Genomic DNA, 22,028 nt, shown 5'->3' with positions numbered 1-22,028 from the left:
TCACAGAAGTACCACTTGTACTCTATGATTTCTAATTCTAGCGACAAACTTATTAGCAGTAGCTTAGATGCCTTTGTTCTAAAAAAGAAAAAAAACTTTTTTCACTCTTATTTTCAGACTTTATTCAATGAACAATTATGAAGCTTAAATATTCTTTTCTAATAACCTAAGAACATGATTTATACATTATAGAATCATTAACAAAAGTGGCCTTCAAACATACTGCTGAGAGGTGCAGTACAATTTGGGGCCAGATTCCAATTTAAATAATGTTACCATCCATTGAGTTTATGACACCTAGCTCAGGCTGGTAGCTCAAAAACGCTCCATCCACTCCTGCCATCAGAGATCACTGACATGCACGGGGACAGAAGCTCTTGCAGACTCTCAGCAGGGCTGCACGCGAAATAAATAAAACACAGCCAGCTTACAGGGTTGACTGTTGCACTGCAATAGTACTGAAGAATTAGGCTGGCGGTTAAATAGCAAAATGATTTCTCCCTGCTAACTATTCATTACAAAAAATTTTTTCTGACTATTTTTGATGAATAGCATCTCTCTAACATAAACACAAGGGGAAACTGATAAGTGACTGAAGCAAAGTTCTCAGCTATTTTCACAAATACTAACAAAGCCGTTTACAAGTCAAAATTATCCTAAAGCTATGAAAACATAGCTCATTTTCAAAAGGTTTGTACCACGATTAGAAAATATTAAAATATTAAATTATTGCCAGGTGCCAGTGGCTCATGCCTGTAATCCTAGCTACTCAGGAGGCTGAGATCTGAGGATCGAGGTATGAAGCCAGCCCAGGCAGGAAAGTCTGTGAAACTCTCACTTTCCAATTAACAACTGGAAAAGCAGAAGTGGTGCTGTAGCTCAAAGTGGTAGAGTGCTAGCAAAAAAAGCCCAGGGACAGTGCCCAGGCCCTGAGTTCAAGCCCCTCAACTGACACCCCCCCCCAAAAAAAATTAAATCATTGATACTAAAACAAACCAAATAGTTTAATCATACTAATTTGCTATATAGAAAGTAAATAAAAAGAGAAAAGAGGTTCTTGCAAAAAATGAACAAGAGTAAAAACAAGCCTGAATCATCCAAGAAAGTCCTTTGTGTTTTGGGTATGTCAGTTGGCCCTGCCTCAGGGTATGGCCTCTACTCTGCAGCTTCCAATCTAGTGGTTACTACAATTACACCAGGCAAGGCTATGGGGAGCTTTCCTCCAGAGGTAGCATAAGGATGCAGTATACTTGATTATAAACAAACACATCCTCTTTTTAACAGGGTCATAGTAAATAAAAACGCAAAAGCAAAATGTACAGCCCTCACTGCCTTGTACTAAGAAAAATTCTGAGAAACAGAACAGTTTGGGGAGCTATGAAACTGCTCTTTGCTTCATCTCCCATGAGCTCCTTCAATGTACCAGTTCAGGCTGGTTTTCCACAAAGGGCAGGACCCCACTAACATAGTAAGCAATGCCCAGAGACAGCAGAGCAATGACAAAGATCAGAAGCAAGACCCTCCAGAAGCCCAGATCCTCTACAAACTCCTGCCATGTGGTTCGGAAGCTGGAAAGAACTCCTTCACCTTGCTGTAGGTTGGGATTGAGGAGAGAGTGGCTCTCCATGGCACTGTAAAAGAAAGAGAAGAGAAGGACATAAAAGGGCACACTTCACTTCAAAAATCATAAAACGAGAGCAGCTATATGACTTAGAAAAGACTCATCTTACAATGCAACACTTGCAAGAAGAAAACTAGCTTATATTGATGCTCTCACCCACCCAGCTGCCCATTTAGATATCCACAGGCAATGGGACAATCTACCTTAAACTAGGGATTGAGAAAACCGTAATGATGAGGGCCCTTAGTTTAGTATCCAGCAGTCAAATTAGAACTAAAAATAGAATTCTCAGTGGCTAGACTAGTCCACATGTACAATGATGAGGAATACACTTCCATTATACTTAAAGGTTTCCTCAGATTATTAAACTCTATTAATAAAAATTCCTTTTTTACATCAATATTATTTAAATGATTTCTAAATTTAACATGTTTTGCCTATTTTCATTGATATGAACTCTCAAATTATGAATTGTATTTTGAACCTCCTTAAATGTATTTTGATGTAGTATGTTTGACCTATTATAACACTTCAGCGTGGGGCTTCTTGCTTACTATTTTTAGTTCTCCTACTGACTTTATTTCTACATTATACAATAATGCAGAACTAGTTTTTCTTTCTTCCCTGCATAAAGACTGAGTCTAGCTGAAAATATATTAGTATAAACATTATAACATGTTGATTTTGTTTTCAGCACATTATCAGTAGAACTATAGCCACCAGAAAGAGACAAGTGTGAGGTCTGACTTCGGTATTTAGAAGGACATGCTGATAGGCTGGAAGCTTTAAGGGATTAGCACTCAGTTATGTCATAACAGGCAGGTCCAATAACAGGGTATCATTTAGATTAAAGCCACAAAGACTATAGTCATATGTATCAACTATCCATTGGTTATACAAGCTCATTATCACCCTTCTTAAACCTCTTCTCTTCATTTGCTTCCAACCATCTGTGTGCAGAATCATGAAATTAACATCTATGCTCTTTTCACACTAAAAAATGTTTATTCTCTGAGTAAGAGAATACATTTTCAGTGGGAATATACAACAATATAGAAAACCCCAAAATAAGATGAGACAATAACCAAAACTGTACATACAGGTTTCGTTTGAGCTGTATGAAATGCCTGGACTGTGCCAAGCTAACATGCTCTCAGTACTCACAGATGATAGGTGTAAAACAAGAGTTTGGGGGCTAGGAGTGTGGCTTAGTGGTAGAGTGCTTGCCTAGTATGCATGAAGCCCTGGGTTCGATTCCTCAGCACCACATAAACAGAAAGGAGGTTGATATTTAAAGATTGAGGTGTGAAGCCAGCCCAGGCTGACATGTCTGTAGACTCTTATCCCTAATTAACTAGCAAAAAGCCAGAATTTGAGACATAGCTCAAGGGCCAACCATGAATAAAAAGGTGGAGGTAAGAGCATAAGTACCTGAGTACAGGTGCACACACAGTAACACAAAACTTAAAGAAATTTTACATTATTTCATACAAAGATGAAAACAAGTTATTTTGAAGGAGCATAGTCTTTACAAAGAAGAGATGACTCCAAGTGGTTCAATTGCCTGTGGCTTTTCAGAATATTTGTCAGAAGCCTGAGTTACACAGGTGAGAGAAAAGGGTTTGCAGATGCATCTGACTTCTTGTTTCGGTACTTGCCAGCTTTCAATGGTAAGCCATAAGAAGCATGCACCATTTTAGAGTAAAACTCTTCCATCTCCTCAAGATAATATAAATGTTTAAAAGTACCTAGGCAAAACAGATGTAAGCTTGAAGGGAGCTCTCTCAAGCCCTAAGCTTGGTGCCCAGGAATACACCAGCCAGAACATGAAGGAGAAAGAAGGCACTCATCAGCACAAAGAAATCAGATGAAGGGTGAGCTATAAAAGCCATTTTGTTTCATATTCATAGAAATAAAAATCCCAGTGGTCTATGTGGTCCTCAATCTAAGTCTTGATCTCTCTGATACTAGGTTAACAACTCGTGTGGGTCCTTGTTTCGTTTCATCTTATATTCTACTATTCATGCTAAATTCATCCTTCTCATCTTACTGCATAACCTGAAGGCTGAAAGTCCATGGCACGCCACCAAATTCTATGCTGTGACAAACTAAATCAGCCCTACTGACTTTACCTGTTGAGCTAGTGAGACCAGGAGAAAAGACAGTTGCCATCTTTCTGGAGCTCTCTGAATTGTTTTCTCTACTGCTTCGGATGAAAAGTGATAAATACTTAGAGCCTAAATTGCCTTAGTTCAACTTCATGTGAAAGTCATTTTCAATGACGGATTTCACTCATATGTTAAACCTCAGCTTACTTCCCCTCTTCTGTTCATTTCCCAGCATTCCAGTTTTCTACCCTTGAAACTACCTTCTCCATCTTCCTAGTATTATCTGAGTTGTCAGTCTTTTCCCTCCTCTTCTGAAATTCCTTTCTTTCTAACCAGTACCTAAACTCAAGCCCTGCTTCTTTCCCGTAGGTTCAGCGGTGACTCCCTCTCCTCTGTTGTACTTCTAGTACAGCAGGTGGCTAACAGTATTATGTGCCTGTGCTCACACAGTACTTTCTGTCAATAGTTTCCCAACTGTAATCTGGAGCCCCAGGGACCTTTAATGGAATTCTAAGACAGTATCAAAACCTTGCACTTAAGAACAAAGGAACAAAAGGTTTACAAGGTCACCACAAAAGATCCAAGTACTTAGTGGCCTGGCCCTTAAAAAAATAGTATCTTGGGTACCTTTCGCTCTCAGCCGTCTGCATAGTCTCCAGTTTTGAGTGGGTTCCTCTGTTAAATCCTTTTACCTCCTGTTCTTCCAGGGATTCCAGCAATCGGATGACATCTTTATTCACACCCCTGCGCTTTGCCAGAACTAAAGGGGTAGCACCTTGATGATTGCTTAAAAAAAAAAAAATCATAAAATAAAGAGGTCATGATGGCAGTTGTATAACAACTAGTACCTGTTTGTGTAGATCTCAAGGTAGAGAGGATAGGACCAATAGCTCAAAATTAAAAGTGTGAAGAAAGCCAAAAATCAAGCCAGAAGCTGACTTCTGAATTATTTAATGTATTTCATTTCTTTCCAGTGACAAGGAAAAAGAAAATAAGAGGTGAAAGAATGAATAAATAATGGTAAGAGAATAAGACTATCACAGAGATTAATTGGAACAATCTAGTTCTAGATTCACTCTTTAAGAAATCTAAGAATTTAAAAGAAAATTGATTTGGTTTGCATAGCTACTTAGCATTCATAACAGGACAGAATCCTCATATCAAGTCCTGAGGTCAATTCCTGCTCCATTCTATCCTGTAACAGTCAAATCTCTTACTGTCTTGCTCAAACTCAGGGGCATTAGAGGCAATAAACTAGCCAATAAATAATTGCTGCTTACAGGCTGAGTTCAGTTTTAAAGGTAGCCTAACATTTTTCTCAAGAAACTGGGTCTCACTAAATCAAAGCAACAACAACAACAAAAAACAACCCATGAGTTCCTCACAATGCTCAATAAAGGACTGTGGACCCCAGGGAAATTATGACATTGGCTTGCTGTGTAGCAGAAGGCACACAAGCTCTGGAGCCACTGAAAAAAGGTTCAAATTCTAGCTCTGTCCCTTATTAACTGTGTGACCTCTTTCTCAAGGATCTCACGTATGAAATGAAGATAACTATAGCAAGCGCTATTCACTGTGTGAAGAAAATAAGCTAACATAAGTAAGCATGGTCTAGCCTGAAGTAGATTGTCAACAAATATTAGTCCTTTGCTTCTTTCTTCATCTCACACTAAACTAGTTACTATTCTCCCAGGAAAGAATTGCACTACCTTGGCATAGATGTGGAATTCAGCCTCTAGCTCTGATACTCACCTAACAAGATTTCATTGTCTTCCATGCCTTTCTGAACTTGTCATTTCAATTGACCAATGAGGAAACAACAAGTAGTCTCTGAGTTTAGACCACTGAATGAAAGACTGAGAAGAAATAACTAGACTTCAAAATCGAGCAAGAACTCACCAAATATCAATTTTGAGTCCGTTGGACACTAAGAACTGTATGGTGTCCACATGGCCGCAGAGGTGAAGAGCTGTGTTTCCTTGATAATCTGTGGCCAGCAGATCAGCACCGAATTTATGCAGCAGCTGGCAGATGTCTACGTTCCCTCGGGCTGCGGCGAGGTGCAGGCCTGTCCTGCCCCTGCTGTCACGAATATTTGGGTCAAAGCCACTTTCCAAAAGCCGCTTGGAGTAGTTAAAGTCGCCATCAATACAGGCTTGTAGCAAGGGCACGTTAGTCTGAGAAGAATCATTTACAAACACGTAGGACATTGCTACGATGCAGTGGGAAGAATAAACCTGTAATGAAATCAGGTGAGATTTGATGAAGCCAAAGACAATGAAGTAAACAAGAAAAGTACTATTTCTTATTCCTCTTGCCTACTTGCCCATAATAAATTACCATCCCAAACAGAAATAATAGCAGTTATCAATTACATTTTATTTTCCATTAAGGTATTTTATTTTCTTCACATCTGTTGGGTAAAGATTAAAATGCTATAAAATGATCTTATTTCATGATATGTAAAAAGATTGAGAGACTTAAGTTTATTACACTCTCAGAATTACAATCTTCAAACTTTAAAGAACTACCTGTTCATGGTGTGTGTGTGTGTGTGTGTGTGTGTATGTGTGTGTGTGTGTGTAAATGCTACTACGCTACTGCTGGTAAACAATCTTATTTTAATAAAGTAATTTTCTTTATTTGCTTCTTCTCATATTTGAGATATTCCATATGGTAAACAAAACTTACTGCACTTATGACCTGATTTATTTGCCACTTGATAGGATTTTCTTTTTTGGGTGGTCATGGGGCTTGAACTCAGGGCCTAGGTGCTTTTCCTGAACACTTTTGCTCAAGGCTAGTGTGCTACCACTCTGAGCGCCACAATGTCACTTCCAGTTTTTGCATGGTTAATTGGACATAAGAGTCCCACTGGAACTTTTCTGCCTGGGCTAGTTTTGAACTGCAATCCTCAGATCTCAGCCTTCTGAGTAGCTAGGATTACGGGCTTGAGCCATTGATACCTGGCTCTCAATAGGATTTTATAAAAAGAAAAAAGTAAACTGAATTTTAAAAATTGGAAATATCATTAAATCAATGTCACCTTCTTCTTTTTATAGTATTAACCCTATTCTGTTATGGTCATCTCAACATATGATTCTGCCAGACTCTCCCTGTCTACAGACTGAGAGATGAGGGGCGTCCACTGTTGTTGTTTACCTCTCCAGCTCACATACTCACTCATTTGCAACCCTTTCGAGATACTTCCAGGCCACTAGTGTGTCAGGCCTCAGGACATTGTTTTACCACTGTGCAAACAAGAGCTCTCTTACTCTTCCCCTCAGTTCATTTAAGAAAAAGGTAAGCCTGTTGCAGGAAATCTCACTAGGAAACTGAAGAGAAAATAGAAAGGGAAAGATTGATGCATTTATAGGATGCCTCTCTGACTCAAAGGTTACAAAAGCTTAGTCACAAGCAGGCTCAGCTTAGCTTTTCAAGTGGTCTTCTTTCCGGAACGTTGGTGGAATTGGGTGTTGGGCAAATCTACGCTTATGCCTAACTTCCAAGGGATTCAATCAAGAAAGCAGAGCCATGGTTGCTGAGACTACAACAATCTGGGGTCCTTTCTCCTTTCAGTCTGATTTCACATCATACCAGAGTCTTGGGCCTCCAGCCTTGGGCTGCCTCACACCAGTGGCTCTACTTAAACCAAGGACATGTGTGGTCCTATTAGTCATTTGGAAAGATGCTGGGAGGCAATATGGAGGTTGGACAGGAGATGTCTGTGGTACAGTCCATGCAAGAACTAAGGAGAGCCTGACCTGTAGCCGCAGCAGGTAGGGAGGGATGCACAGCACACAATGACTCAGTGGATGTGAAGGGTGAGCAGGAGCTATTAAGGCCAATACCATGTGAAGAAAAACATGCCCATGATTACCAATTACAGGGACCAAGGTAAAATAAAGTTTAGACTCTCACTCTAAATAATGACAGTTTGTATAACATGATCTCCCTATGTAATGCCAGCTGGCCTCAAACTCATGATCCTCCTGCTGCAGCCTCCCAACCACTGGATAACAGGCACATACTCACACATCTGGCTCTGGATAAAAATAAATAAATAAATCTTTAACTCTTCTCTCCTGCTGGTGGTTCATACCTATTATCCTAGCTACTTGGGAGGGTAAAATTTAAAGTTTGCTTTTTGGAGCTATCTTGGGCTGAAAAGTCCAAGAGACTCTTATCTCCAATTAACCAGCAAAAAGCCAGATGGTTGCCAGGTGCCAGGGCTCATGCCTGTCATCCTAGCTATGCAGGAAGCTGAGATCTGAGGATCACAGCTTGGAGCAAGCCCAGGCAAGAAAGTATGTGAGACTCTGAGACGCTTATCTCCAATAAACTACTCAGAAAAAGCTGGAAGCCGCACTGTGGCTCAAGTGGTAGAGTGCTAGCCTTGAGCACAGAGGCTCAAGGACAGTGCCCAAACCCTAAGTTCAAGTCCTAGGACGGGCAAAAAAAAAGAGAAAGTCAAATGGCTGGAGTAGTAGAAGGCCAGCTGTGAGCAAGCAAGAGCTCTCAGTACTGGAATAAACAACAACAAAATCCACCTCAATGAAACAGTTAACAATTTTTCTTGCGGTTACTCTCCTTATGTTCCCCTGCAGCACTCACTGGATTGCATCATAAAAGGGACAAAGCTATCATGAACATTTTTAAAAAATAAAATACTACATACCAAGTGCTTTTGTAATCGGACTAGATTCTAAATAGATTCTGTAAGAAGAGATACTAAAAAGCAGCCTATTTGAAGATTTTATTCAAGTGCTGTAAGAATTCTTGAGGTTGGCCGACTGGGATTTTGTAAATGTCAGCTCAGGATGACCACAAGCCTTTCTTGTCTGCTCACTGAGTGAAAGTAAGTATAGTAAAGCTCCTCAGTTTCTCCACCCTTGAGGAATTGCCACCTCACCCCACATCTAATGAGCACAGTGACAGACTGACCTCCTCCTCTAGATCAGAGCTGGAAGTCTCCCACACTGAGGAGTCCACAGCAGCAAATACTCATGTGCGCTGCAAGATTAGATCTTTCCACGTCAGTGGTCACTAGCCAGCTAGCTCAATTCTTAACAAGGTGCAACAAAAATATCCAGTAATGTGCCAGCAAGGATCTATAATAATAATAAAAAAAATCAGTTACAACCAAGGTGTGGCATAAAGAACAGGCTGTTCTGTTACACAGGGCAGGCCAGCAGGGCCTGTGCGCAGTCTCCTGAACACCCAGGGCAAGGCAGCGACTTGTGATGGTGGAGACTGGAAGGCCTGCTATGGGCCATGAATGGGAGAGCAGGAGCAGCAGGAGCAGCAGGAGGGAAGAGCTAAATTATGTGCCACCAGTAAGGAACAGACAAGGCTCTGAAAATTCACCTTCAGTCACTCTTTGGAATTCCCAATGCATATTTTTCACAATGTACATGAAGGCCAGCAGCAAAATTAGTCTACAAAATCATTTTCTTGTATTTATTTATTTAGCAGTGCTGGAGATCAAACTCAGGGCCTTCCACATGTTATGCAAGTGCTCTACCAAGGAATGACCGCATTTTTAGAAATAAAATATTGGGATTTGGAGGCATGGCTCAAGTTGTAGAGAGCCAGCCATGTATGGAAAAAGCCAAGCAAGAGCACCAGGTCATGAGTTCAAGCTCCAGTACTGGCAAATAAAAAGAATGAAAGGGAGGTGGAAGAGAGCTAGAGTGAGAGGGGGAGGGGGAGAGGGAGAGAGAAAGGGGGAGGAAAGAGAGGGAGAGGGGAAGGGAGGAGAGGGGGAGGGGAGGGAGGAGAGGGGGAGGGGGGCAAGGGGGAGGGGGAGGAGAGGGGAAGGAAAGGAAAGACAAAAAATGGGGAGGGAGGCAAAATCGGCTATAACGTACTAAACCAAAACAGGATTTATTTAATAAAAATGTTTCTAATTTGTCTTGAACACTACTTAAATCTCTCCCTCATCTTTTCAGTGTGGAAGAAAATCAGGCCCAGTCTAGTTGCAGTTTTCTCCACATCGCCTGTGTCACTCCTACACAGTGTGTCTGTCACCCCATGCTCATGCACCTACAGGGCCCATGTGGGTTGGCCCTTTAGCTCTGGAGACCACAAGAACACCCTGCTTGCCCACTCCACTCTCCTCTGGAGGCACCATGGAGGGAGGTCACAGCAGGCATCATGAGTCACAACAAAGCAATAGCAAGTCATTAACCAGACATTTACTGTATGCCTCAAATGTGCCACACTGAGGACCGGGATATAAAGTACAAATTCCAAAATTCAGGCAGGTTGAGGTGCATGTTGACCTTTTACTTCACGCTTCGTTATCAAATACATTTAGATTAACTTACACAGGAAATGTCTATTGGCACCTATGAGGCTTATTTACAATGCCCATATCTGGTTGTCACATCCGGGCCTGGGAGTGGGGGCTGAGCCTGGATATGAGATCCATTCCCTCAACTGATGCCAATGGCAAAGACAAGATGGCAGGCCAAACACCTCTCCTCAGCTGCCTCTTGGTTTTCTGGTTCTGTAACAGCAATAGAGACAAACTTCTCATCACTGATTCTCTTAATTCAATGTTCTTGGACAAATATTGAGTGTCTAAAGCAGAGTACTTGTCTGCCTCTCACCCTGACCACAGTAGCGAGTCTTTACAATGAGTACAACATGAAACGGCCTCAATTTCAATGTGAAAACAGTGCAAAGGTGTTATGGAAAGATAACAGAGCTCACATAAGGAAAAGTTCTCCTTTGTGTTTGGATATAGAGTATGGATACCATATAGTTCTATCCCCAAGTATTCCTAATGCTTCTTATTGCTAGTAACAAAGTATTCCTAATGTTCTGCTTTCCATAAGAAAAACTATGCTTCTGCCCTTTTCTTTTGATATGCTGAGGCCTGGTCACAAAACGCACTTGACCAAATTATAGAATTACATGATTCCTTATTTAATATTATGCAAATGCATTAGACTAAATCAGAAACCAAGCCAAAGGAAACTTCTACAATTTCCATTAGACCTTGATCACTAAAAGTCTGTAACAACTTTCCAAAGTCACAAGGTAAGTAAAAATTAGAACATGTATTAACTATTGTCCAAGAGATAAAAAGGACTAGAGATTTTTAAACAGACCTTTTATTTACTTCGTATAATTTTATTAAGGTCTTGCATAGAGGGGGTTACCATTTAATAGTCACCCCTTCCTTTGTTTTACCAGTTTTCCCCTCCTGTCTGTCCACAAGTTACATAGTTCATTTTCCACACGGTATATACTGAATATCCTGTAAACCTTTTTTTAAATTTTTATTTATTTTTCTGTAGATTCACATGTAAGATACAGAAAGGTCCTGAGGACTTTACTCAGTTTCCCGCAATGGTCACATCAAACTTCTAGTACAAGGTCACAATCAGGATCTTGACACGGACACAGCAAAGTTACAGGACATTTCTGTTACGGCTTCTCTACTTCCCTCTTACCCTCTTCTAACCCCTGAAATCATTACTCTGTCTTCTATTTCTCCAGTTCTGGCACTTCAAGAATGATATAGATATGGAATATACAGTACCCTACAGAGAACTTTTTATGAAGGACTGGCCTGTTTCATTCAGCACAATTCTTTAGAGATTCACAGAGGCTTCAAAGTCTGAATCAATTATTTGTCCCTTTTTATTTCTGGGTAGAATTCTATGACATGAATGTACTAACAGTTATCTAACAGTTCACTTACTGGAGGACACTGGGTTGTCTCCAGTTCTTACATTTAAGCTTCTACAACCATTGGTGCCCAGGTTTTCTTCCTTCTTCTTCCCCTTTCTGAATATCCTAGCAGGTTCTTGGGCACTGTATGCGAGCAGATGAGGCCAATGAGCTGTGTTGGCTAGGAGACTGGCCTCCTGTTCCATGTGACCCGTGACAGGTAACAGTTTCCTTGTGTCAACCGTCAACTCAGTGCATTCTTTAAAACTTCCTATAAAAGTTTTCTATAACATTTCCAAGATTTGAGTCTACAGTCCATCTCAAACTAAGCTTGATTCAAGGTCTTTAATTACTTATTTCTTGGAATATTGTATTAGAGGGGCCTGTGAAGTCAATTTCTATCAATCATATGACTAAGGCTCGACTTTCTAATCTTTTGAGTGACCTATCCTAAATAAAGACAAAGCATGTGAATAGTTATTTGGGGTTCTTAAAAAGGAAAACAGCTGTCCTCTTTCTGAAAGTACAAGTAAACCAAAAAAGGACCTGTGAATAGCATCCTTTCAGAATGGCCCAGAATCATGATGAGTACTGGAAGATATCAAGTAGAATCTTCTAAACATTGTTTCCAATGCTAAAAACAAGAGAAGTTCAACAAGAGTAAATTTGAGATAGAGCAAGATCACAACCCTGATACATTTATTATTCTCGATCTCAATTTGTAGGGCATTCATATATTCTGCCATTTCCAACATAGTATGTCTAATTGGTTGTGTCCAAAATTCTTAATTTTGTGACTTCAAGTCTATCAATTAATTAATTAAGTTAAAACTTCTTTAACCCAGTAAAGAAGGTTAATATGAAATATGTGAATGACTAAGTGATATTTTAAAAGCCTAGTTTATTATGTGTAAGTGCATATGCCAATGAAACTAGGTTAATCAGATATTTCTTAGTAGATGTTCTTAAAGAACTAAGCTTAATGAACAAATTACTGTTTGTAGGCCTGCTATTATGCACACAAGTGCCACAATATGAGATGCACAATACTTGTATTTATAAATTTACTAAATTCTTGCAGTTCTTCATGGAATACCTATCATAATCCTCACCAAATCTACACAAGACAACAAAGACAAAAAAGAAAACACTATCTTTGCTAGATGAGTAAGAAAGCTGAATTATTGAGTTTGTTTCTTAAGATTCTTTTTACATAATGAATTACTTTAGCAAAATTTTCATCAAAGGAAATCAGGGGAAATATTAATCTAGTATTCACATTGCAACTTAACTCCTTATAATCATTTCATTTAAACTGAACTTTTGCAACTGCAGAAAAACAATAAATTCTGGACATGTTTCTTACTTTACAGGAAACAAATCCAGCACAAACATGCAGAAGCAACTCTAGTCATCTCCTACAAGGCAAGCTTTTGTGGGAAACAATGAAATGTTTAGAAATGTCTTCTTACTTCACAGGAAGTGACTAAATTCCTGAACTCATTATTTTCAAATATTTCTTAGTTCTGGAGTAACAAGAAAATTCTTACTTAAGGTTTTTTTTCTCTGTTAGAAAATACAAAACCTCAAACAAGGATGTCTGATATATTTAACATTTATATTACTGAGCTATTACTTGTTTGAATCATATTCTACCTATAATTCAACTTTTAAGAAAGACATTGGTTTAAGACTGAGTGCCAATGACTCACGCCTATAATCCTCCCTAGTTAGGAGGCTGAGATCTGAAGATCGAGGTTCAAAGCCATCCCAAGAAGCAGAGGTATGGGGTTGGCTTTGAGCAAAAAAGCCAAGCAAGAGACAAGAGACTGAATTCAAACCCCAGTACCAGCACAAAAGAAAAAAACCCAAAGATACTGGCTTCAAATCAGAATTAATTATTCATAAAAGCAATACTGGTTATATTGGATATTTTATTTTTATTCTAATATTTTTCACTACCTTATAGTGTCTTCAAACATAATTTGGCCATATTTAAAATTCTTAGCAGAAGACTTTCTCCCTAAGAGATTTCCAATTTATAACCTATAATTATATAATAAAAATATTAAATGAGCACTGCTGTGTCAGTCTTTTCAGTAGATATAAGTGACAGTGTTACCTGGTTTTTTAAAAAATCTTTTTGTTCCAGTGACAGCAGCAATGTTCAAATGGCCCAACAGCATCACCTTGTGGCCATTTAGCAAGTATAAAACAAGAATGCCTCCTAGTTTCTCTTTGTTTCATTTCAGTTCCTTGTCACCATAATTCTCATTAATTATGTGAAATTCAGAGTTGAAATAAAGTTTAACTTCCCCTTTAAAAAGTGTTCCTCGGCCAGGTGTATCGGCTCACACTTGTAATCCCTGCTACTCAGGAAGTAGAGTGGGAAAGACTGTGCTTCCTGGCCAGCCTGAGCAAAAAGTTTGGAAGACCCCATCTCAACCAATCAAACTCTGGGCGCCGTGGCACATACTATCATCCTAGCTATGTGGCAAACCTAAGTAGAAGGATCCTGGCTCAAGCAGGCCCAGGGCAAAAATGCAAGACCGTATTTGAGACTAACTAAAAGCAAAAAGCTAGAGGAGTGGCTCAAGTAGGAGTGCCTGCCTTGCGATGGCAAGACTGAATTCCAAACCCCAGAATAGAAAGAAAAAAAAAGTTTAATAAGAAAATTAATGTCACAAACATGATTCCAGACCTATTCTGAAATCCAAACCTCATTAGCTCACACCTTAGAAGGCTTAATGTGTATAAAGTGCAAATTTAAAAGCATAGTTGTTCAATCTTGTTTCAAAAAATACAGGAGCAAAATTTCTGAGAAATATTCCTTATTTTCTAAACTTTGCACAAGTTTTGTTCTTAGGAGAAAAGGCTTTCATGAAAATTATAGAGCTATTTGTGTCATCTGGGATGGTAGTCTGGCCCAGTTTCATTATTTGCAATGAAGAACCCTGAGGATCAGAGAGCTGTCACTTAAATTTACTCCTAGTCTTGAACTGTGGTGAGAAGGCCATATACATCACTTTCAATGTAATGGTTTATTCCTCGCAGCTATAATAGATCCCCTTAAACATTCTCTACTGTGTGCTACAAGGTGCTTTTTAATGTAGGATAAAAATAAGTAAAGAGTTAAAGGTGGAATCTGTATATTGGGGAAAGGGAGAGCTGGAACTTTCTTCTTGCTACCTCTCAGGAAGCTCCGTGGTGGGACAAGAGGGAAATGTCAGTATTCTAAGGCAGAGCTGAACTAGCAGAGCCAATTGCTTCTTTGGTATAACATGAATTTCAGATTTCTTTCTGGATGAGGGCTGGCCTCTACACCCAGCCTCTCCTACCACAAGGGCAGATAGACAAGTCAGTTCTGCTATGTCTACATATTCAGAGTCTAGTGAATCATTCAGAAATGACACAGATTTGTTAGTCTACTATGGAACTGTTTTATTTTGTTTTTGTGCCAGTACTGGGGCTTGAATTCATTCAGGGCCTGGGCACTGTCCCTTAGCTCTATCACTCAACGCTGATGCCCAACTACTTGAACCACAGCTCCACTTCTGACATTTTGATAGCTAACTGGACTTTCTTGCCCTGGCTAGCTTCAAACCATGATCCCTGATATCAGCTTCCTGAGTAGCTAGGCTTGCAGGCATGAGGCACTGGCACTCAGCCCATGGAACTGTTTCTACAAACTGCTCAGAGATCTATCATGCAATTGTGGTCACAGTGACTAAGGATCTTAAGTTCTAACAGCAACATGGCTCCTTCACACTTGCTGTTCTGCAGAAAATATCTTTACAGCAAATGTTTGGATTTGTTCTGAACACTGTCAATAAAAATTGCTCACCATTTTTCACTAGGTACTGGTGGCTCACACCTGTAATCCTAACTACTCAGGAAGCTGAGATCTGAGGGTTGTGGTTCAAAGCCAGCCGGGGCAAGAAAGTCCATGAGACTCTTATCTCCAATTAATCATCAGAAAACCAGAAGTGGCACTGTGGCTCAAAGTGGTAGAACACTAGCCTTGAGCTGAAGAGCTCAGGGACAGTACCCAGACCCAGAGTTCAAGTCCCACAACTGACAAAAACAAAAAACAAACAACAAAAAACCCTTCATTTTTCCCTCTAATTACTCTCAATCTCAAAACTAGTTAATATTTTGCCATTTGCTCTATGACAAGCACTAAGGAAACTAGAAATAAGACAGTAGTTTTATATAACCTGAAGTTAGGTGCATGATGAATTTTAAAATGTTAGAATTATTTTTAAAATACTTGAACAATTGCTATTTTGACCTCTAGTTCGAGTACAGAAAAGGGCCACATTGATAATTATGATAGGAAAATCAGTTCTTAAAACTCTATTAAGGGGCTGGGGATATAGCCTAGTGGCATGAGTGCCTGCCTCGGATACACGAGGCCCTAGGTTCGATTCCCCAGCACCACATATACAGAAAACGGCCAGAAGCGGCGCTGTGGCTCAAGTGGCAGAGTGCTAGCCTTGAGCGGGAAGAAGCCAGGGACAGTGCTCAGGCCCTGAGTCCAAGGCCCAGGACTGGCCAAAAAAAACCAAAAACTCTATTAAGGCCTGGGAATATGGCCTACTGGCAAGAGTGTTTGCCTCATATACATGAAGCCCTGGGTTCTATTCTCCAGCACCACATATATAGAAAACTGCCAGAAGTGGCGCTGTGGCTCAGGTGGCAGAGTGCTAGCCTTGAGCAAAAAGAAGCCAGGGACAGTGTTCAGACCCTGAGTCCAAGGCCCAGGACTGGCAAAAAAAAAAAAAAAAAAATCTATTAAAAACATACAATGACTTCATAGCCTTCAAGCAATAGACAAAAGAATAAGTTTCTTATTTTTAAATGAATGGAATCCGAATTCAAATTCTAGATGGGGAAAATGATCTACAATATGAGATGTTTACTATCTTAAACTACAGAGAAATAAAAGGATAAGTAGGAAAGTAAAGACAGACGTAGGTTCTATGGAAGTATTCAAATTTATAAGCTGGGTGCCAGTGATTCACACCTGTAATCCTAGTTACTCAGGAGGCTGAGATCTGAAGAACAAGATTTGAAGCCAGCCTATGCAGGAAAGTCTGCGATACTCTTATCTCCAATTAATCACAGAAAAACACAGAAGTGGAGCTGTGGCTCAAGTGGTAGAGTGGTAGCCTTGAGCAAGGACAGCATCCAGGTCCAGAGTTCAATCCCTAAGACCAGCAATAAATAAATAAGCAAACAGACAAACTTACTACTGATATCTTAGCATGTCTCCTTCAGTGATGTTAATTCAAATAGATCTAAATCTAAAATATCATCATCCACTATGATGTTCTTCTATACCACTTATTTCTGTCTTGTCAGAACCAAATTTTAGTTTTTAATTATAACTTACAGGACATTTCTGTAAAAAGCAACTATATACTTCTAATAACTCAGGCCAAAGGCAACAGAGTTGCATTTTACCTTTTTTTTTTTTTGCTATATTGGTTTGAACTCAGGGCTTTATACTTGCTGGGCTAGCTTGTTTGGCTGGTGTTCTACAACATGAGGCCATGCCATCAGCCTGGCTTTCTGCTAGTTACTTTGGATATGAGTCTCTCAGACTTTTCTGCCCCGGCTACCTTCAAACTGTGACCCTATGGATCTCACCCTCCCAAGAAGCCAAGATTACAGACAGGAGTTACCAGTGCCAGCATTTTTCATTCTTTTGTTCTCATATTTCACATTTAATCCACCAGTGAATGTGTTAGCTACACCTAGGATATTACAGTAGTCCCCTGTTCTTATTAAAGTAATCCCCTGTACCCATAGTTTTGGTCACCCATGGTCAATATTGGTCTGAAACATTAAATGGAAAGTTTCAGAAAGTTTTAAAATGTGTGCCAGTCTGAGCAGGGTGATGTAATCTCAAGCTATCTAGCTCTGTTGTAACCTAGACATGAATCATCTCTTTGTCCTGTGTATCCTCTCTGCTACCAGCCTTTAGTCACTTAGTGGCCTTCTTGGTGAACTGATCAAGTGACCAAGGGTGGTAAGACCAGCACTGTGGTGTTTATGTTCAAGTCTTCACTTCATCATGTAAGCACGGAAGCATCTCCTTCCACTGCATGAAGGATGAGTACAGTAGAAGGTATTTTAAGATAAACGATATTCACATGACCTTTACTATTATTATAAAGTATTTTTCGTATTATTGTTGCTATTCATAGGTATGTAAGGAAAAGCATAGTGTACGGTACACAGGTTGCATACTATTAAAGGATTCAGGCATGCACTAGGGCATCCTGGAATGCACCCCCTGTGAACAAGTGATGACGGTACCTCCATTACTAGCACCTAAGCCACCATCTTCACACTGGATTATGGCACAAACTTCCAAACTGGTCTCCCTGCTTCCAGTCACTTGCTCTTCCAGTCAATTCTAAACACAGCAGTCCACGTGATCTTCAAAAACAGTAAATCAGATCTCCTTGTTTTTCTGCTCTAACTGCCCTAATGACCTCTCTCCTCATTTGGAGTAAAAGTCAACAGCTCTACTAGGGCCCGTTAGGTGTCTGACCTCATTCCCTCTCTCTGCTCAGCCCCAACCTGACTGGTGGTTTCTGGGCTTTGGCACTATTCCCAATAGCTGCACAGCTGCACCAATTTTGCTTAAGAGTGTTCTGCTCCTACCCTTACTTCCTAGCCCCATCACTACTTTGTCTTTATTTCTTAGTAATTATTACCATCTAGTTGGATGTACTTTAACTGTAACATTTTACTTTGTTTATTGGGCCCCTGTTTTCCCATGGAATGTTAGCTCCAGAAAGATACCAACTTTGTTTTGGTCACTTACATATTCCCAATGCTTACAACAGCACTTGAGCATAAAAGACAATCTGGGGACTGGGAATATGGCCTAGTGGTAGAGTGCTTGCCTCGTATGCATGAAGCCCTGGGTTCTATTCATCAGCACCACACATATAGAAAAAGCCAGAAGTGGTGCTGTGGTTCAAGTGAAAGAGTGCTAGCCTTGAGCAAAAAGAAGCCAGGGATAGAACTCAGGCTCTGAGTTCCAAGCCCCACAACTGGCCAAAAAAAAAGACAATCTGTGCATATTTACATACGTGCTGAATGAATACTGTATATGTAAACTTTTGTGGGGTTTTTTTTTTTGTCAGTGTTGAGGATTAAATTCGGGTCTTTTGCTTGCAAGGCAGGCACCCTATCATTTGAGCCCTTTTTTGCTCTGGTTATTTTTTAACTAGGGGACTGCCTATATCCAGGTCAGTCTAGACTGCAATTGACCCATTTGCACCACATCGTGTCGCTGGAGATGACAAGCACTTGCCACTGTACCTAGCCATCGTGCTTCCTCCATAGGTGAGATAACAGGCATGTACCACAGTGTTCAGTCATTGGTTAAAATGGAGTCTCAAACTTTTATGCACAGGCTGGCTTCCAATCTCTGCCTCCCAGCAAGCCAGTACAGGCTTGAGCCACCATAATGATGAATATGTAAACCCTCTCTCTTGGGTGTGTGTGTGTGTGTGTGCGCGCGCGCGTGCGCGTGCGTGTGTGTGTGTGTGTTTTGTATTCACCCTTGGCTGTTTTTGCTCATAGCTGGTGCCCTAAACACTTGAGCCACACCTCTACTTTCAGCTGTTTGCTTAAGCCAGGATGCTGTATTGAATATGTAAACTCTACTTTTTTTTTCCTTTCTTGCAATTCACTCTTGGCTTTTTTGCCCATGGCTGATGCTCTACCACTTGAGCCATATCTCCACTTTCAGCTTTTTACTGATTATTTGAAGAGTCTCACAGATTATCTGCCTGACCTGGCAATTCAGATCTTAGCCTCATGAGTAGCTAGGGGCTACAGGGATGAGCCATCAGAGCCTAGATGAACAGGCAAACTGATAAATCCCAGAACTGTAGGGGTGGGAATGTGGCTTAGTGATAGAGTGCTTGCCTAGCATGCATGAAGCCCTGGGTTCAATTCCTCAGTATCACGTAAACAGAAAGTGGCACTGTGGCTCAAGTGGTAGAGTGCTAGTGAGTTCATGCCCCAGGACTGGCAGAAAAAAAAAAAAAAAAGGCTTTTAAATCCCCAAATTGCTAGACTTGGGAACATATTATATCCAACCTCTTTCCACAATAGTAGATAACAATTTCCATTCTAATGGTGTCAGAAACTATGAAAACTCATCTTTCCTAGTAAAGTAACTCAATTTGCTCTAAATAACATGCCCTATATCTCATCACACCTCATCGTTACACATCTTTTCTACCTCCTGTAAATATTGACTTACAGTCGAGGAAAATCTTGGATACCTTTTGGCACTATTACCATAATACTGCCAAGGCAAATTGAACTCACTAAAATGGGTCCACAAACATACCAATGACATTTGTTAACCAAACAGAGCCATTTGTTTCAAATCATAAGGTACTGAAGTAGTGAGTATCGCCCACCCATGGTTAATTTTATTATCACTATAATCCTGGACGAGTACACACTTTTCTCACTAAATTCCTTTTAAACTATTAAAAGAAGCTTGGAACAGGACTCTTACATATTGTCATGAGCATTAAATCTGAGAGAAATTAGTTGACTACAAACCAAAATGAAACAAAAAATCTTTCTGAGGCTGAAATCCCACTTATCCTTTGCCAAACTGACCTCCACCAAATTAATTTAGATTATTTGTGCCTAAGTTTCCTTCCATGTAAATTGGAGGTGGTAGTCCAGGTACTAGCATTTTAATCAGTTGGCAAAATGTCTAAGAGGATATACACACTGCAGACAGTTGTCCCTGTCATTAAAAAAAAAAAAATCATCGCCACACTACAACATAGCTCTTTAAGAAGCTCCTAGATAACCATGTGATGTTTTGAAGGGATGTGTTACGATTCAATTTTTTTTACCTTGTTGTGTTCTGTGGTCAATTCTCAACACTGAGCAGCGATACATTCTACAGAAAAACTAAATGCCTTTTCTTTCTCAAGCCCCTTGCTGGGAAACCTGGGGAGAAAGTGGTTTTTGCTTCTTTGCATCACTGCATATTAATGCAGAGGCCTAGGTGGTGGCCTGTGGCTCACGCCTATAATCCTGGCGACTAGGGAGGCTGGGATTCCTGGATCGAAGCCAGCCCCAGCCGGGGCAGGTAAGTCCAAGAGGCTCTCAGATCCAATTAACCAGCAAAAAAAAAAAAAAAAAAAAAAAAGTCGGAGGTGGGGCTGTGGCTCGAGTAGTAGAGTGCCAGCCTTGAGAGGAAAAGGCTCAGGGGGCAACACTGAGCTCAAGCCCCCAAAGAGGCCGAGGTGGAAGGGATGCAGCCCAGAGCCACGGGGCCTAGTCCGTGCGTTCCTGCCCCGCCGGGGCCGCCAGGGTGCCCGCGCGCATCCCGGCCTCCCGGGGAGCCTTCCGCACCGACTCCCGATTAACCACGCGCCCCACCGGCCCCGAGTCCCTGCGGCGCCTCCCCGCGGACAGCATAGCTTCATGCTGAAAAGGCCAAGCCTCCCCGCCTCCCTCCCGACCTCCCCGGACCCCGGCCTCCCCGGATCCCCGGGCCCCGCCGCGAGGACGCCCCCTCGGGCCGCGCCGGCCGGCCTGCCCAGGGACCGGGCCGCATCCTCGCCCTCCGCCTCAGCCTAAGGCCAAGCTTCGCAGGTTGTCACAGACCGCAGGGCGGATGTCAGCGGCTCCCGCCCCGGTGATGCCCTCCGCCCCGCCCGCCCAAGTACCTGCGACCCAAGCGGCAGCGGCGGGCGGAGGCTACGGGCGGAGAAGCTGCGGGCTGCCGGGCGCCTGAGAGGACCACCGAGGCGGGCGGGGCCTCCGCCGGGCCAGAGCGGCCGAGCAGCGCGGAGTCCGAGCGCCCCCTGGAGATGGGAGGCCCACACCGCGGCTCGGCCTTGGCTCTGATTTAGCCAAGTTTCCCACCACCACCTTCCCACCTCCCCCCGCCCCCAACTGCAGACCACCCAGACAGACAGGATTTATCTGATCTAGGGCTCCAAGGATTTTACACTCCCACCTCTGTCTAAATATCCGGTCCATCTCTTCCGCTAAATGGAAGCTTCAAAGACAAGGACCGTTTTATTAGGTGCTATTAAGCATCAATTCATAGCTGCAGGTGTTCATGGAATCCAAACCCACACTGGCAAAAGTGAGATTGGCTGGCTGACTGCTCTGAAATATGACCCTAGGTTTTATTCTTTCAAAAAGGGATTAAAGTTCACAGCTGGCATTGTAAGATTCCCAGGTTTACTGTCTATCTCTGTCTCTCTCACCCAGAGCCACAATTAAACTTACAGTCAGAAGTGCATTTATCAAAATATTTCATGCAAAATGTTTTCTTTTATTCGTTTATCTACTGAGGTCCTCGAGCTAATGGGACTCCTGAAGTGACTCCTCCCCTCACTACGACAGTGGTAGTCCCACTCCCCTCGGAGATTTAGGACCATACACTCAATGGAGTCACTCCCCAGGGCGCCCCAGGTCCACCCTTTCAGGGGCATCTACTGTCCCTAGCTTGCAATGTCCTGTAGGTGTTTAGGATGATTGTCAAGCTTGAGGAAATCTCTACCATATTTTTCTTTGTTTTGTTTTGGTTTTTCTTTATTTTT

General features: G+C 41.4%; 1 protein-coding gene and 1 long non-coding RNA gene across 4 annotated transcripts; one reads left to right on the top strand and one right to left on the bottom strand.

The window, feature by feature from the left end:
- Positions 1 to 887: 887 nt before the first annotated feature.
- Positions 888 to 21,238, bottom strand: Ankrd46 (ankyrin repeat domain 46). 3 transcript variants are annotated; one of them, XM_048358690.1, is made up of 5 exons: positions 21,144 to 21,238; positions 8,738 to 8,840; positions 5,629 to 5,966; positions 4,357 to 4,515; positions 888 to 1,631 (listed from the first exon to the last, which is right to left on the bottom strand). In XM_048358690.1, the coding sequence occupies exons 3-5, from the start codon at positions 5,937 to 5,939 to the stop codon at positions 1,415 to 1,417; spliced, it is 687 nt and encodes a 228-aa protein (XP_048214647.1). In that variant the 5' UTR covers positions 5,940 to 5,966; positions 8,738 to 8,840; positions 21,144 to 21,238; the 3' UTR covers positions 888 to 1,414. The 3 variants fall into 3 exon arrangements, with proteins under 3 accessions (XP_048214647.1, XP_048214646.1, XP_048214648.1); XM_048358689.1 differs by lacking the exon at positions 21,144 to 21,238 and adding an exon at positions 20,322 to 20,521; XM_048358691.1 differs by lacking the exon at positions 8,738 to 8,840 and having other exon boundaries at positions 21,144 to 21,200.
- On the top strand, positions 2,884 to 20,215 carry LOC125360660. The gene is made up of 3 exons (XR_007212787.1): positions 2,884 to 2,904; positions 19,018 to 19,020; positions 19,415 to 20,215. It is a non-coding gene; the product is annotated as an uncharacterized LOC125360660 (long non-coding RNA).
- Positions 21,239 to 22,028: the final 790 nt, after the last annotated feature.

Source organism: Perognathus longimembris, chromosome 12, assembly GCF_023159225.1.
Source record: "Perognathus longimembris pacificus isolate PPM17 chromosome 12, ASM2315922v1, whole genome shotgun sequence".
NCBI lineage: Eukaryota > Metazoa > Chordata > Mammalia > Rodentia > Heteromyidae > Perognathus > Perognathus longimembris.
The sequence above is the reverse complement of the archived record's forward strand: the minus strand, read 5'-3'. Positions and strand labels throughout refer to the sequence as shown.

What these genes read in the sequence shown, in the direction of transcription:
- Ankrd46 (XM_048358690.1), bottom strand. Translation starts at nt 5,939, where the DNA reads ATGTCCTACGTGTTTGTAAATGATTCTTCTCAGACTAACGTGCCCTTG. An exon ending in GGACTCAAAATTGATATTTG is followed by an intron (nt 4,516 to 5,628) that starts GTGAGTTCTTGC and finishes TTTTTTTTTAAG; the next exon opens with CAATCATCAAGGTGCTACCC. An exon ending in CAGACGGCTGAGAGCGAAAG is followed by an intron (nt 1,632 to 4,356) that starts GTACCCAAGATA and finishes TTTCTTTTACAG; the next exon opens with TGCCATGGAGAGCCACTCTC.